Below are 13664 nucleotides of genomic sequence, written 5' to 3'. Positions count from 1 at the left end.
AAACCACAAATTCAGTCAATCAATGGTCTATACATTTTAATCACTATAACGCTAATAACTGATAGTCTAACTATATAATCACTTTGGTCACCACTGAATTGCAGCTAATCCTGCAGCTGATCACATTGGCTATAACACATTTTAGGACAAAAAGTGAAAAATAATACAATATCCAGTTTCTTCTGGAAGAATTTAAACAAGAACATCTCAACCAAAAATTAGCATATCCAACAGTACAGTACTCCCACTAAAATAAAGCATATGCATTGGTTCTCCGCCTCCTCAAAAAGATCTTCACTTGATTCACTAATACAAGTACCTGCAGCACCTGGATTTCACTTAGTGTTCTCCCATCTAAGTAATGACCAAGCCTGACCACATGTGACTTTAATATAGGAACAAACCATAGCTCAACGTGGCATGGTTGGATGCATTAGGATCCATTCTGTCTTTCTGCCATAATGTACAAAATCTTAATAAATTTACTTCTTTTTTAAAAGGGTTACATACTCTTATCAAAACAACAACAAAACTTCAAGAGAAACTATTTATTAAGAAGGAATATTCCTTTATAGCAGCATGTGCATGTTTTTCCAGTGTTTTCTTTTAGTCATTTTTTGTAGCTGCATTTTACATATGTTGCTCATTACGACTTGTATACAAAATGCTATCTGCTTTCTGTATTAAGGTTTTTAAAATTCACCCTCAGGTAATCTACTGTTTTTTCTAAGAACAAAGAGCTCTGTTACAGGCGCCAGTTTAAGGCACCAAGAAGACTAAGGGCCTAAGTCAGGAGTAACTCTATTCAAGTTAGTGGAATTACTGTGGTTTAAAGAAATTTTCCTCCATTTTTTTAAAATCTACTTTTTCATTAACACAGATTAAGGTAGAGACCACAAAAGTTGGGGAGAGGTTACTTTCCACTGGCAAGGTGAGGTGATTCTATCCTAAAATATGCAAAACCAGTAGATCTTACTATTCAAGCATAAACAAAACATTATTTGTATTACTTTGGAATTTTTTTAATTTACTTTCTATATTAGTCAGACCTTGCCTATATTAAGGTTTACCCACCACTGTATTGGTTAAATTCAAACCACTAGAAAAAAAATACAACATAAATGTAAAAAGTAGTTTCCATTGACGTAGCATGTCCATTTCAAATTGAAGTAAGATCCACCAGCACAACCCAAGTTTATATTGGTGCAGCATGTTTACACCAGTGGCTGTCACAGTGTAGCTACACCAGTGGCTAAAAACCACATGCTAGATAGGGCTGTACAATAAAAATGTAAAAACTCTGGCTCTCACTGTCATTTACACCTGTATAGTGGTCTTAGAACACATGCATAATAATTTGATAAGATCTCAGCCCTACTTTGCAAAGTATAAATGAAAACAAAGTAGAAGGCAGTGGAAAACCAGGCGCAAAATATGTAAGAGTTATCAGTCATGAGGTACATACTATAAAATAACCTTACCCCATGGCATGTCCTGTCAATATCTTTATAGTACAAAGAACTGCTTATATGGCCTTAACCCCAAAACCTATTTAACGCAAATAACAATACACCAATTCTTTATTAATTCCACTTGCTTAAATTAAATTACCTTTAAAAAAATAAGTGAAAACACTGCTGTGAGATTAGTGACAATCAGTAGAGCTAGTTATATAGTCTTAGAACCTTAAAATAATAATACTTTTAAAAATTGCATAAGTTCACTCTGCCAGACAGTGGCTTTCCTACCTTTGAATCTTCATTGCTCATTCCAAGTTCTAATACAGCTTGAGGAGATTTCAGTTTCGCTTGGGTGGACTGAGCCATCTGAAGGTTAAGCTGCCATCCAATTGTCTCAAGCTATAAAACACAAGTTCAAATTAGAATCAGATGCTGCAGAAACACTAAGGAGGTGAGCTTTCAACATTTCTCAGTGGTCTGTGTCAATGAACATGGATGGCCAGGTTCTACGTAGGCATTAGAGTTCCTATGCAAAGTACATTATATAGTTGAGGGAGAATTTGCAGAATGTGGCTTGTTTTAAATTAATCTGCAGAAACACCCTTTAAATATTGTTTATTCTATGGCAATTGTGACAGCCTTGAGGGTAAAGCTCTGGTACGTTCAAGTAAATAGTTGTGTTCCTAAAATTACAGAGGACAGTGAATTACGCTAATTTCTGCACAATTGGGAAGCAATTTATAAATCAAATCTAAAAAAAAAATAATTTTCAAAGGTGCTGACCCCCTGAGGTTCCCACTTACATTGTGTTTTATACTTAAATTTCCTTCCCAAAAATAGAATCTTAACAGAAAATGTGATCTGCTTTGGAAAGTGACTAAATAAAAATGGCAATTTGTTAAATCAGCAGGTCTGCTCCCTGTGTGCATTCCATTACGCTTGCCAATACTCATGACAAAAATTATTCTGTGTTGCTTTCCACTCCTGTTAACACTGCAGAACTAAAACAGCTAGGAGTGTGACCTGCAAACTCTGTTCCTTCTTCAGTTACAAACAAAATGCACATAAAAAGGAAACCATACAAAACGCACTCTATATCACTTTTAAGTCAAGGACCTAAAGTGATTTTCAAACATTAGCAAATTATGCAACACAATACCCCCTATAAGGAAGGTATTACTACATAAACCACAGAACTAGGGGGCTTACAGTAAACATTTTCTCTAGGTACACAAGAAGAGAAGAAAACTGAAGGGCTGTTACCTGCTAACAGGTTTAATTAGCATATTATCACCTGCTTCTAGTTAGTTTTATAAATTCTATTATTTGGAATTTCTTTACATTTTGTTCACAGGAATGCATTTTAAATTGCTTATGGAACTAAATATATTAAATGACAAAAATCTTCGTTAATGCAGAGTTAAGGGGGTCCAGTGATAGCTTCTGCCCTTCCTGAATGTCAAGTTCGGCATAACTCAAACTTCTGAAAACAGGAAATACAGAGTTAAAGTAAACACCCACACAACCTTAACTCTGCACTCAGAGCCTCCAATAGCCACTGGGAATGGTCTACATGCACTCCAGATACATTCACATTTCGATGTAACTGTACTGAATGGGAGAGGAATAAGTTGGAGCTTCTTAGAAGAATTGTGATTGTGTATGGTAAGAGCAGTTAGCACCCGTCCATTAAAGTAAAAAGGCAGAGTGGGAATATGTGTGTTATAGGCATTGTGGGACACTGCTCAAAGAGGGCACTGTTAAGGTTGCATAGGAGTTACCTTAACTCTGTATTTCCTGATTTTCAAAAGTTTGAGTTTTGCTGAATTTGATGTTCTGGAAAGGCATGAGCACCCAGCAACCTTAATGCTGCATTAACCATGTTTTTTGGCATTTAATGTCCTAGCTCTTTAAAAAGAAAGAGAAATGTTTGTTGGTAGCAGCTAATAGTCATTTAGACAGTTCTATTTCTCACCTAGGTTTGCAGATGACATACTACTGCAGCTAGGTAATAATGAAAAGACTCAGCTTTCATATAGGGCTTTTCATCTCAAAGTATTTTACATCATCATCCCATTTTACAGATGGGAAACTAAGGCACAGAGAAGGGAAGTCACCTAGCAGGCCAGTGGCAGAGCTAGGAATAGTCCCAATCCAGTAGTTTTTTCAATAGACCACATGGTTGCTATGTGACTCCTGAGTTTTCCTCACGTCTCCTGTACATTTTGTTACAGTGGAATGGGGATAATAGTTGTGCTTTGACATGCTTGCAATGTGTATTTGCTAACAGGGCTGTTGAGAGAACTCTCACCCATGGTCTAGGCTCCAAAACCTTGACAGTTTTACTACATGATGGTTTCAGTAACCATAAGTGTGTGTGAGATGACTGGTGGCTGCATGCTACCTTGGTTAAGTAGCCTCAGCTTCACACTGAGCTGAGCTCCTCACTCCCATACGGGACTCCTGCCCCGGTTCAACCAGGTTCCCCAGCTATGCCACAGGTCCATCCAGTCCGCTCCTCCTCAACACTGGGCACTCCCATCCAATCTCACACAACAGTGGGGTGTATATTAAATATTCATTTTCTAGATTTTAGATGTTTACATTTATGTTTTCTTCAGCCCCCTCCCTGCCCCAATCCAAGTTCAAACAGAGGGACAGGAAGAGGGGCTCATATATCCCAAGAAGAACAAGGTCCCCCAGATTCCAGCTCACATAGGGGGTATGGAGTGGGGCTTAGACCCAACCAGAAAGACAATCCCCCTCCAGTACCTGGTTCATATGAGGGAGCAGAGAATGGGAGGTTAAATGGGCTAGGGGATCCCAGACTGTGGCACACATACAGGAGAGAAATGAGGGGCCGACAGGCACCCCCGCCCCTATTCTCCCCCAGTCCCCCTGTCACTCTCCCGCATGTCCCTCTTCCCAGTTTCCCCACCCCTCCCCTCGCACTCTCCATCCTCTCCCCATCACTTGATTCCCTACCATTCCCAATCACCTTCCCCTCCTAGTGAGCATTTGTTTATTTAGTTTTCAAAAAAAACTGTTTGTGCCTTTTGAATATTCTGCTGTACTCAGATTATAGTTCCTCAAAATAAAAATCCCCCTTCATAAAGGCAGAGTGGAGCAATATTCCTGCTTTTTTTTTTTACACTTCAGATTTCTGGCCTGGGCTGGATTTGAACTCAGTGATGTGATTGTGAAATCACCCTTGTTCTGTGAGAAAGAGGTCATTGTCTAGATAGGTAGCCTCTCTCACTGCACATGTGCAGTGTAATCCCTTTAGCACATCACTGAACATGCGAGGCTTTGGATGCTCTAAATGGAAGAAACAAAATCTGCTTCCAATAATTTTTTAATTTGCTTTCCTCCAAAGGACTACTGGATGTCATGCACGCTGTTGGGGTAACCCTTGAGCATTGGACAGCCTGGTGTAACACTCTGAGCCCTCATTTGATCTCTGTGAGCAAAAAAGACTGCCAGAATCTCTCAACTCTAAGAAAAGTTATTTTTCCGGGGACTGTATCTCGGGAACCCATAGGTCCACCAGCCCCAGAGCTGGAATGCTAACAGAAACCCAGAGCCCCATGAGGTATACCAAATTTCCATGCAATCCAATTAACCGTGTAGAATAGATTATAGATCACTTAGGAAAGCAGAGTTTTAAAACAGAAACCTGGTCTTAACCTTAATTATCGCAGAGCTGTCATCCTTCTATAATGAAAGAGTATATGAATACATGAAAAGTTACAACACCCTATTCCAATAATTAGTGAGCTCAAATTGGGTAGCTGATTAGAGGTGACAGACTGATCCAAAGGCCACAGAAATCAATAGAAAGACACTTATTGACTTACGGATAGTCTATGCAAAATTTAAAAACCAATTTAAACAAAGTCAGTTTAAAAGACAAATTAATTAAAATTAGTGCAACTCTGTGGAGCAGACACTTGTTTTACATCAGAGTGCCCTATTTCAATTTTGTTTAAATTGAGTCCTAAGAAAAAACAAAATAGAGTACTCAGTGCCAAAATAAGAGTGTTCACACCAAAGGGTTTTACAGATTTAACTAAATACATTTAAAAGTGGTGCTCACAATGTGTGTAGACAAGGCATTAAGAGTCCCTGCTCTCATATCTGTTTGAATCTTTTATTTTAAACAGGATTAAGCTAAATCAAAATAAACCACTTGAACTGAAATATCTGTCTGCACACAAACTTGAACAACTTTAACTAAATTGGATTAAAAAAACCACACCATTATTAAAACTGGTGCAATTTGCAACATAGACAAGCCCATAGCACCTTGCTTTCCACTGGACACTAAGTCCAGCAATAGAGGTTCCAAACCAGAATATTGGACTGTATCGGGTAATTTGTTCAAACACTATTTAAGGTGATATAGAGCAACAGTCCCAAGTCAGTGGTGATGGACTGGACTGGACGTGGCAGCAGCACACCAAAGCAGTGAACAGCAAATAGTACCCCAGGCCTTTTTGTGAAAAATCAAGGGGAGGCCCTGTGCCAAGCTCATGACTGCAGGGTCAAACCAGGGGGTTGTGACTAAGGTTTGTGTATGGTTTCCAATGAGCAAGAATCTCTTGGGCCCCAAAAGAATGGCTAACAGGTACTATCAGAAAAAGACGGTTACTCACCTTTATAACTGTTGTTCTTCGAGATGTGTTGCTCATATCCATTCCAATTAGGTGTGCGCGCGCCGCATGCACGATCGTCGGAAGCTTTTTACCCTAGCAACATTCGGTGGGTCGGCTGAGCGCCCCCTGGAATGGCGCCACTATGGCACCGGATATATACCCCTGCCGACCCATCCGCCCCTCAGTTCCTTCTTGACGGCTACTCTGACAGTGAGGAAGGAGGGTGGGTTTAGAATGGATATGAGCAACACATCTCGAAGAACAACAGTTACAAAGGTGAGTAATCGTCTTTTCTTCGAGTGCTTGCTCATATCAATTCCAATTAGGTGATTCCCAAGCCTTACCTAGGCGGTGGGGTCGGAGTGAGATGTTGCAGAATGCAAAACTGCTGAGCCAAAGGCTGCATCATCTCTGGACTGTTGGACCAGAGCATAATGTGAAGCAAAGGTGTGGACCAAAGACCAGGTAGCCACACGACATATCTCCTGGATAGGTACACGAGCCAGGAAGGCGGCAGATGAAGCCTGAGCCCTGGTAGAATGTGCGGTGAGGTGGCTCGAGGATACATGAGCCAAGTCGTAACAAGTACGATACACGCCATTACCCACGATGAGATCATCTGGGATGAGACAGGTAGACCCTTCATTCGGTCTGCCACTGCGACAAAGAGCTGGGGCATTTTACGAAATAATTTTGTCCGCTCGATATAAAATGCGAGAGCTCTACGGACGTCCAGGGAGTGAAATTGTTGCTCCCGTCGTGATGAGTGCGGCTTCAGGAAGAAGACCGGAAGGAAGATATCCTAATTGACATAGAATGCCGATACCATTTAGGGAGGAATGCCGGGTGTGGACGTAACTGCACCTTGTCCTTGTGGAACACAGTATACGGTGGGTGCACCGTTAGAGCACGAAGCTCGGAAACTCGCCTGGCCGATGTAATGGCTATGAGAAAAGCTGTCTTCCAGGACAGGTATAGCAACAGCATGTTGCCAACGGCTCAAATGGGGGAGACATAAGTCTGGTTAGAACCAGGTTGAGGTCCCTTGTTGGGGCGGGGCATCGTACTTGTGGGTATAGGCGCTCCAGGCCCTTAAGAAATCTAGAGACCATAGGGTGTGAGAACACGGAGCGGCCACTCCCCTGTGGATGGAAGGTAGAGATGGCCGCCAAGTGCACCCGCAATGAAGACATTGCCAGGCCCTCCTGTTTGAGAGACCAGAGGTAATCCAAGATGGTTGGGGTCGAGGCCTCAGTGGGGGTAACACTGTGTCCCACATCAGCAGGAGAAACGCTTCCATTTGGCCAGATACGTTGACCGGGTGGAAGGCTTCCTGCTACCCAGGAGTACTTGCTGTACTGAGACAGAGCAACGCAACTCTGACTGGTTTAGCCATGCAGCAGCCACGCCTTGAGGTGAAGGGCCTGCAGGTCTGGTTGGCGAAGTCTGCCGTGGTCCTGAGTTACGAGGTCTGGGTGGAGTGGCAGGGCAATCGGGTTGGCTAGTGACAGGTCGAGCAGCGTGGTGTACCAGTGCTGCCTGGGCCACGCTGGAGCGATCAAGATTAGGTGCGCTCTGTCCCTGCGGAGTTTTAGCAGGACCTTGTGAACCAGCAGGAACGGCGGGAAGGCATAAAGCAGCCGGTTCGTCCATGGCATCAGGAATGCGTCCAAGATCGACCCTGGTGAGAGGCCTTGGAAGGAGCAGAACATCTGGCATTTCCTGTTCTCGAGGGAAGCAAACAGGTCTATGTGGGGAAATCCCCACCTCTGGAAAACTGAATGAACAACATCCGGGCGTATCGACCACTCGTGGCAGAGGAATGACCTGCTCAGTCGATCCGCCAGAGTGTTCCAAACCCCCGAGGGAAAGGACACTACCAGGTCTATCGAGTGGGCTATACAAAAGTCCCAGAGTCTTATGGTCTCCTGACAAAGGGGGGAAGATCGAGTCCCTCCCTGTTTGTTTATATAGTACATGGCCGTTGTGTTGTCCGTAAACACTGAGATACCGCGGCCTTGTAAATGTTGCAGGAACGCCTGGCACGCTAGGCGGACTGCTCTCAGTTCTCGGACATTTATGTGCAGCGTCAGCTCCTGAGGTGACCAGAGGCCTTGAGTACGAAGGCTTCTGAGGTGCACGCCCCAGCCGAGAGAAGACGCGTCCGTTGTCAGGGACACTGAGGGCTGAGGCGGATGGAATGATAGCCCTGCACACACCAGGGAGGGAGTCAGCCAGAGTGCTCGAGGGAATGGTGACTATTGTGTCTATTGAGTCCCTGCTCGGGCGGTATACCGAGTTGAGCCAAGTTTGTAACGGACGGAGGCGGAGCCTGGCGTGCTTGGTTACGAACGTGCATGCAGCCATGTGGCCCAAGAGACCGAGACAAGTGCAAACCGAGGTCGTCGGGAAATTCTGCAGACCGCGGATGATTGTTGCCATTGCTTGAAACCGCGGCTGTGGTAAGCAGGCCCTGGCGAGACTGGAGTCTAGGGTCGCTCTTATGAAGTCTAACCTCTGTGTGGGAACCAGAGAGGACTTCTCTATATTGATCACCAGGCCTAGACGAGTGAATAGGTCCCTGAAGTCGCCCACATGCCGGGCGACTTGTGTCTCGGAGGTCCCCCGGATGAGCCAATCGTCCAGATACGGAAGCACGTGTATCCGACATCGGCGGAGATATGCAGCGACCACGGCCATGCACTTCGTGAATACCCTTGGGGCTGTGGAAAAGCCGAAGGGCAGGACTGTGAACTGGAAGTGCTGATGGTCGGCTACAAAGCGGAGGTACCTCCTGTGTGGAGGAAAAATGGTGATATGAAAATATGCGTCCTTTATATCGAGGGCGGCATACCAATCTCCAGGATCCAAGGATGGGATAATGGTCCCCAGGGATACCATAAGGAACTTCAACTTTACCATAAACTGGTTGAGTCCTCGCAGGTCTAGGATGGGTCTGAGACCACCCTTCGACTTGGGGATTAGGAAATAACGGGAGTAAAACCCCTTGCCCTTTTCATTCTTTGGCACCTCCTCTATAGCCCCCATGGCGAGGAGCGACCGCACCTCTTGCAAGAGGAATTGCTCGTGAGAGGGGTCCCTGAAGAGGGACGGGGTGGAAGGGTGGGGTTGAAACAAATTGGAGGTGGTATCCATATTCCACTGTGCGTAGGACCCAGAGATCCGAGGCTAAGTGGGACCACGCCGGGAAGAAGTAGGAGAGAAGGTTGGAGAAGGATCCTGGCCTGTAATTGGTACGCCGTCCTCGGGCGCACCTTCAAAAGTTAGATTTTGGTCCCGCTGGTGGTTTCGAGGGACCTTGATTTTGGCCCCTTTGGGGTCCTGATTGGCGTCTACGCACACCTCGGCTGCGCCGCCTGTCAAAGTCCTGTCTGTTTCTAGGCACAAAGTACGGATGGGGAGGTTGGGGGCGGAAGGGTCTGCGTTGGGTCACTGGCGTGTGCATGCCTAGCAAACGCATTATGACCCTATTGTCTTTCAGGCTTTGCAGCCTAGGGTCAGTCTTCTCCGAGAAGAGGCCTTTACCATTGAACGGCAAGTCTTGGATGGTGTACTGCAGCTCGGGTGGGAGGCTGGAAACCTGAAGCCATGAGATACGCCTCATGGCAACACCTGAGGCCAGAGTCCTGGCTGCTGAGTCGGCTGCATCAAGCAAGGCTTGGAGGGAAGTTCTGGCCACCTTTTTTCCTTCCTCCAAGAAGGCCGCGAACTCCTGGTGGGAATCCTGAGGGAGTAGTTCCATAAATATCCCCACCTCCGCCCGTGTTGTAATTATAGCGGCTGAGGAGGGCTTGCTGATTCGCCACCCGGAGCTGTAAGGCACCCGCCGAGTACACCTTACGGCCGAGCAGGTCAATTCGCCTAGCCTCCTCAGATTTTGGGGCTGCCACCCGCTGGCCATGGCGTTCCCTCTCATTAACTGATTGAACGACCAGTGAGCAGGGAGGAGGATGGACATATAAATACTCGTACCCCTTAGAGGGCACCATATATTTACGCTCGACTCCTCTGGCCGTAGGTGGGATGGAGGCCAGCGATTGCCATATAGTGTCGGCATTGGCTTGAATGGTACGAATGAACGGTAGGGCCACTCTGGTGGGAGCATCCGCCGACAGAATGCTCACTACCGGGTCCTCCACCTCTGGGACCTCCTCCACCTGGAGGTTCATGTTGAGTGCTACCCTCCTGAGGAGGTCCTGGTGGGCCCTCAGGTCGATTGGAGGAGGGCCCGAGGAGGATGTCCCTGCCACCGCCTCGTCGGGAGAAGGGGAAGAGGAGACACCTGGGACAAGAGGGTCCTGCGTGGCCTCTTGCTCCTGAGTAACCTCCTGCTCCAGTGGGACTGGGGAGTCCGGTGGGTGGACTGGAGCTTCCTCCGTACCAGCCGGAGGTGGACGGCTGATTGTCGCCTCTGGCACCCGGTGCTCTGATGGTGCCGAGCGGGACGGGACTACTGGTGCCCCTTGGGACTGGTGGTACGCCCAAGGCATCCAGAAGGACCACTGGTGTGGGCCTAGGTCCTGGGCCTGTGCCTCTTGGAAGACCCCAGTGGGCACATCAGACTCGCGGTCCTGCGCATAATAGCTGTCCGCGCGGGACGACTCTGAAGCGTGCCTGGAAGGCCATGGAGGAGCGGAGAGACCCTGAGCAGAGTCCATGTCTCTAGCTGGCCTCGCTCTACTCGGCACCGGATACCAGTACCGGGAGGCATACCGGTACCGGGAACGAGATTGGGACCTGCGACCGGAACAGTGCCGGGAGGTCGACCGCGATCTCGAGGCTCGGCGTCGGGAGCGGCTACGGGAGTCACGGTGCCTGGAGCGGTGCCGGGAGCTGGAGAGGTGCCGAGAATAGCGGGCCGGTGACCGGGATGCCGACCAGAGCCGCGAGTGCAACCGGTACTGGAGAGGAGAACGGTGCCGGGAGTGCGAGCAGCGACGGGAGCAGGAACGTCTACAGGACTGTGATCTTGAACGGTGCCAGTCTGCTGTGCCGACAGAGGGTGGCCGAATCAAGGCCGGCTTGCCTATAGACTGTATCGCCCGCACCGGTGGTGCCGGGGGCGGAGGCAGCGTCGACTCTGTCATTGAAATCAGATCCCTCGCCGTTGAGAACGTCTCCGGCGTGGACGGGATAGTAAGCTCTACCACGGGTCCAGCCGGGGAGCTGACAGGCACCGGACTCAACGGCCCTTGTGGGACCGGAATCGACAGTGCCGACGTCGTCAGTGCCACGGCGGGTGTCGGCGCCGGGCAGTCCGACTTGGATGAGCTCTCTGGCTGCGGTGCAGGTGGCACGGAAGCAGCAGGAGTCTTAGTCTCTCTCGACCTCGGGGAGAGGGAGCGGTGTCGAGCTGGCCTCGTGCTGGTGACAGGTGGTGCCGACGAGCCTTGGCCGTACCGGCACGGTCCGGTGCCGAGGAGGTGCTTCTGCTCGAAGAGTGACCAGTGCTCGGTGATGAAGGCGGAGGGGTGAGAGCTGCCTCCATGAGGAGCTGCTTTAGCCTAATGTCCTGCTCCTTTTTTTGTTTTTGGCTTAAAAGCCTTGCAAATGTGGCACTTAGCTGTCAGGTGTGATTCCCCGAGGCACTTCAGACAGGAGTCGTGCGGGTCTCCTGTTGGCATCAGCCTGCGGCAGGCCGAGCACAGTTTGAAACCCGGTGAACCGGGCATGGGCCCCGGCACCGGGTGCGGGGAAGGGGCTATTCCCCAAACCCCTCTTAACTATTATTATACTAAATATACTATAAAGTGATAAACTAAGTTGAACTATATAAAAAGTTTTTAACTATATTTACACAACAAGGAACGAGAGATCTACGAGTAGCTAGGGAGGTGGAGGTCAGCTAAGCCACGCTCCACTGTTCCAATGACCGACACGGGCGGTAAGAAGGAACTGAGGGGCGGATGGGTCGGCAGGGGTATATATCCGGTGCCATAGCGGTGCCACTCCAGGGGGCGCCCAGCCGACCCACCGAGTGTTGCTAGGGTAAAAATCTTCCGACGAACGTGCACGCAGCGCGCACACACCTAATTGGAATCGATATGAGCAAGCACTCGAAGAAGAACTCTGAAGTCTGCCAAATATTTGAGAAAAGAAATGACGACTAATAATGAAGTAGTTTCTATGGCAGATTCTCAAGAAGCCCATGTGTTTGCTGTGTGGGGAAGGAATAATATTAAGGGAGTCCAAAGTTTTTGTTTAAATTTCTTAGAACTGCAAGTGTCAATAGGGTTTTAGGTGGGGGCTCGAGCCAAATGTTTGTTTTATTTTGAAAGGGACCTCTAGCAGTAAACTAAACATCATGTTGTATTAGTAATGCAGATTTATGGCTTTTATTTCACTCCTAATTCATACTTGTTCTGGAATATTGCAGACATCTTAGAACAAACACAACATATATAGCGACACAACAATCTGAATTAACAATAAAAGCCCTAATTTTTCTTATATTGGTTTACCTTAAAATTACTTTGTCTTTGGTAAGAATCATGGATTTTTTTTTCATTTTAATATAGCTGTATGAGAATTATATTTGATTAATATACTGTATGCTGTCTGAAACTTCAAAGTGGTTTGCCTATTTATTTTCTTGAAAGAGAGATAGAACATATTTTGCCATGGCTTTATTTATTTGGAAGATGCTCAAAATTCTGAAATAGTAACTAACCTTTTGTGAGTGGTAACAAGGTTTCTGTACAGTATTTATTTCCGAGTCACAGTACTTGCCAACAATTAAGGGGTACAACTTTTAGGATAAATTTTTCCAAAGGATAAAAATACATTTCAATTCTTTTCATTTCTAATATAATGTTCACTATAATGACCCAAAAAGGCTAGAACAATTTTCCAATATTCACAATCTACTGTGATGTTTTAATGTAATCTCAGAGGTAATTCCTTGGATTTAAAATAAATAAATATATATATATATATATATATATATATTCATATTCCTCTTAATTTATTAAAATAAATAGATGCTTTCAGTTACTGTAGACTTTTGGCATCTTTTCACAGTTCCTCATCAGCATACTTTATATATTTATATACATATAGACACACACACATATATATATTCTACATACACACACATTTATATGAAGAAAAGTTACCCTCTCTCTCTCTCTCAAATTTGAAGATAAATATGGTTTATGTGTTATTTTGCTACATAACATCTTACTGATAGCACTAACTTTTATCTAGTTTTAGCTCTTTTTTTATTTAAAAAAAATCACACACTTTTGACTGTCTGTAAACTAATGACAATGAAGTATAACTAGAAGATGGGAGGAAGGCAGTCGATATCACTAATACAAGTTAGCATTTATGGAACATCTTTCAGCTCTTTTCCTCTAGTACTACTGAGGATGACTCAAAGCAACTCAGAAATGGGGAACTTTTAAACTACCTTTGCAATCCCCTAATCCTGGGGCCATTTTGCACCACACTGGCTCCCCAGGAGATCATCATGGTAGCTGAGGACCAGCAAGCTTAAAGGAACACAACCACACACCCTACACACCAG

General features: G+C 46.1%; 1 protein-coding gene across 4 annotated transcripts in view; it reads right to left on the bottom strand.

The window, feature by feature from the left end:
- COMMD10 (COMM domain containing 10) overlaps positions 1–13664 on the bottom strand; it is a 175738-nt gene that overhangs the window by 130863 nt on the left and 31211 nt on the right. For 3 of the 4 annotated variants that reach the window (XM_045021213.1, XM_045021214.1, XR_006580445.1), the window contains one exon: positions 1749–1859. The exons of the other annotated variant lie outside the window; for it this stretch is intronic. In XM_045021213.1, coding sequence (XP_044877148.1) covers positions 1749–1859 — 111 coding nt within the window. The remainder of the gene's footprint in view (positions 1–1748; positions 1860–13664) is intronic. 4 annotated transcript variants of the gene reach the window in all.

Source organism: Mauremys mutica, chromosome 6 (genome assembly GCF_020497125.1).
Source record: "Mauremys mutica isolate MM-2020 ecotype Southern chromosome 6, ASM2049712v1, whole genome shotgun sequence".
NCBI lineage: Eukaryota > Metazoa > Chordata > Testudines > Geoemydidae > Mauremys > Mauremys mutica.
This window is presented reverse-complemented; position numbering and strand designations above follow the sequence as displayed.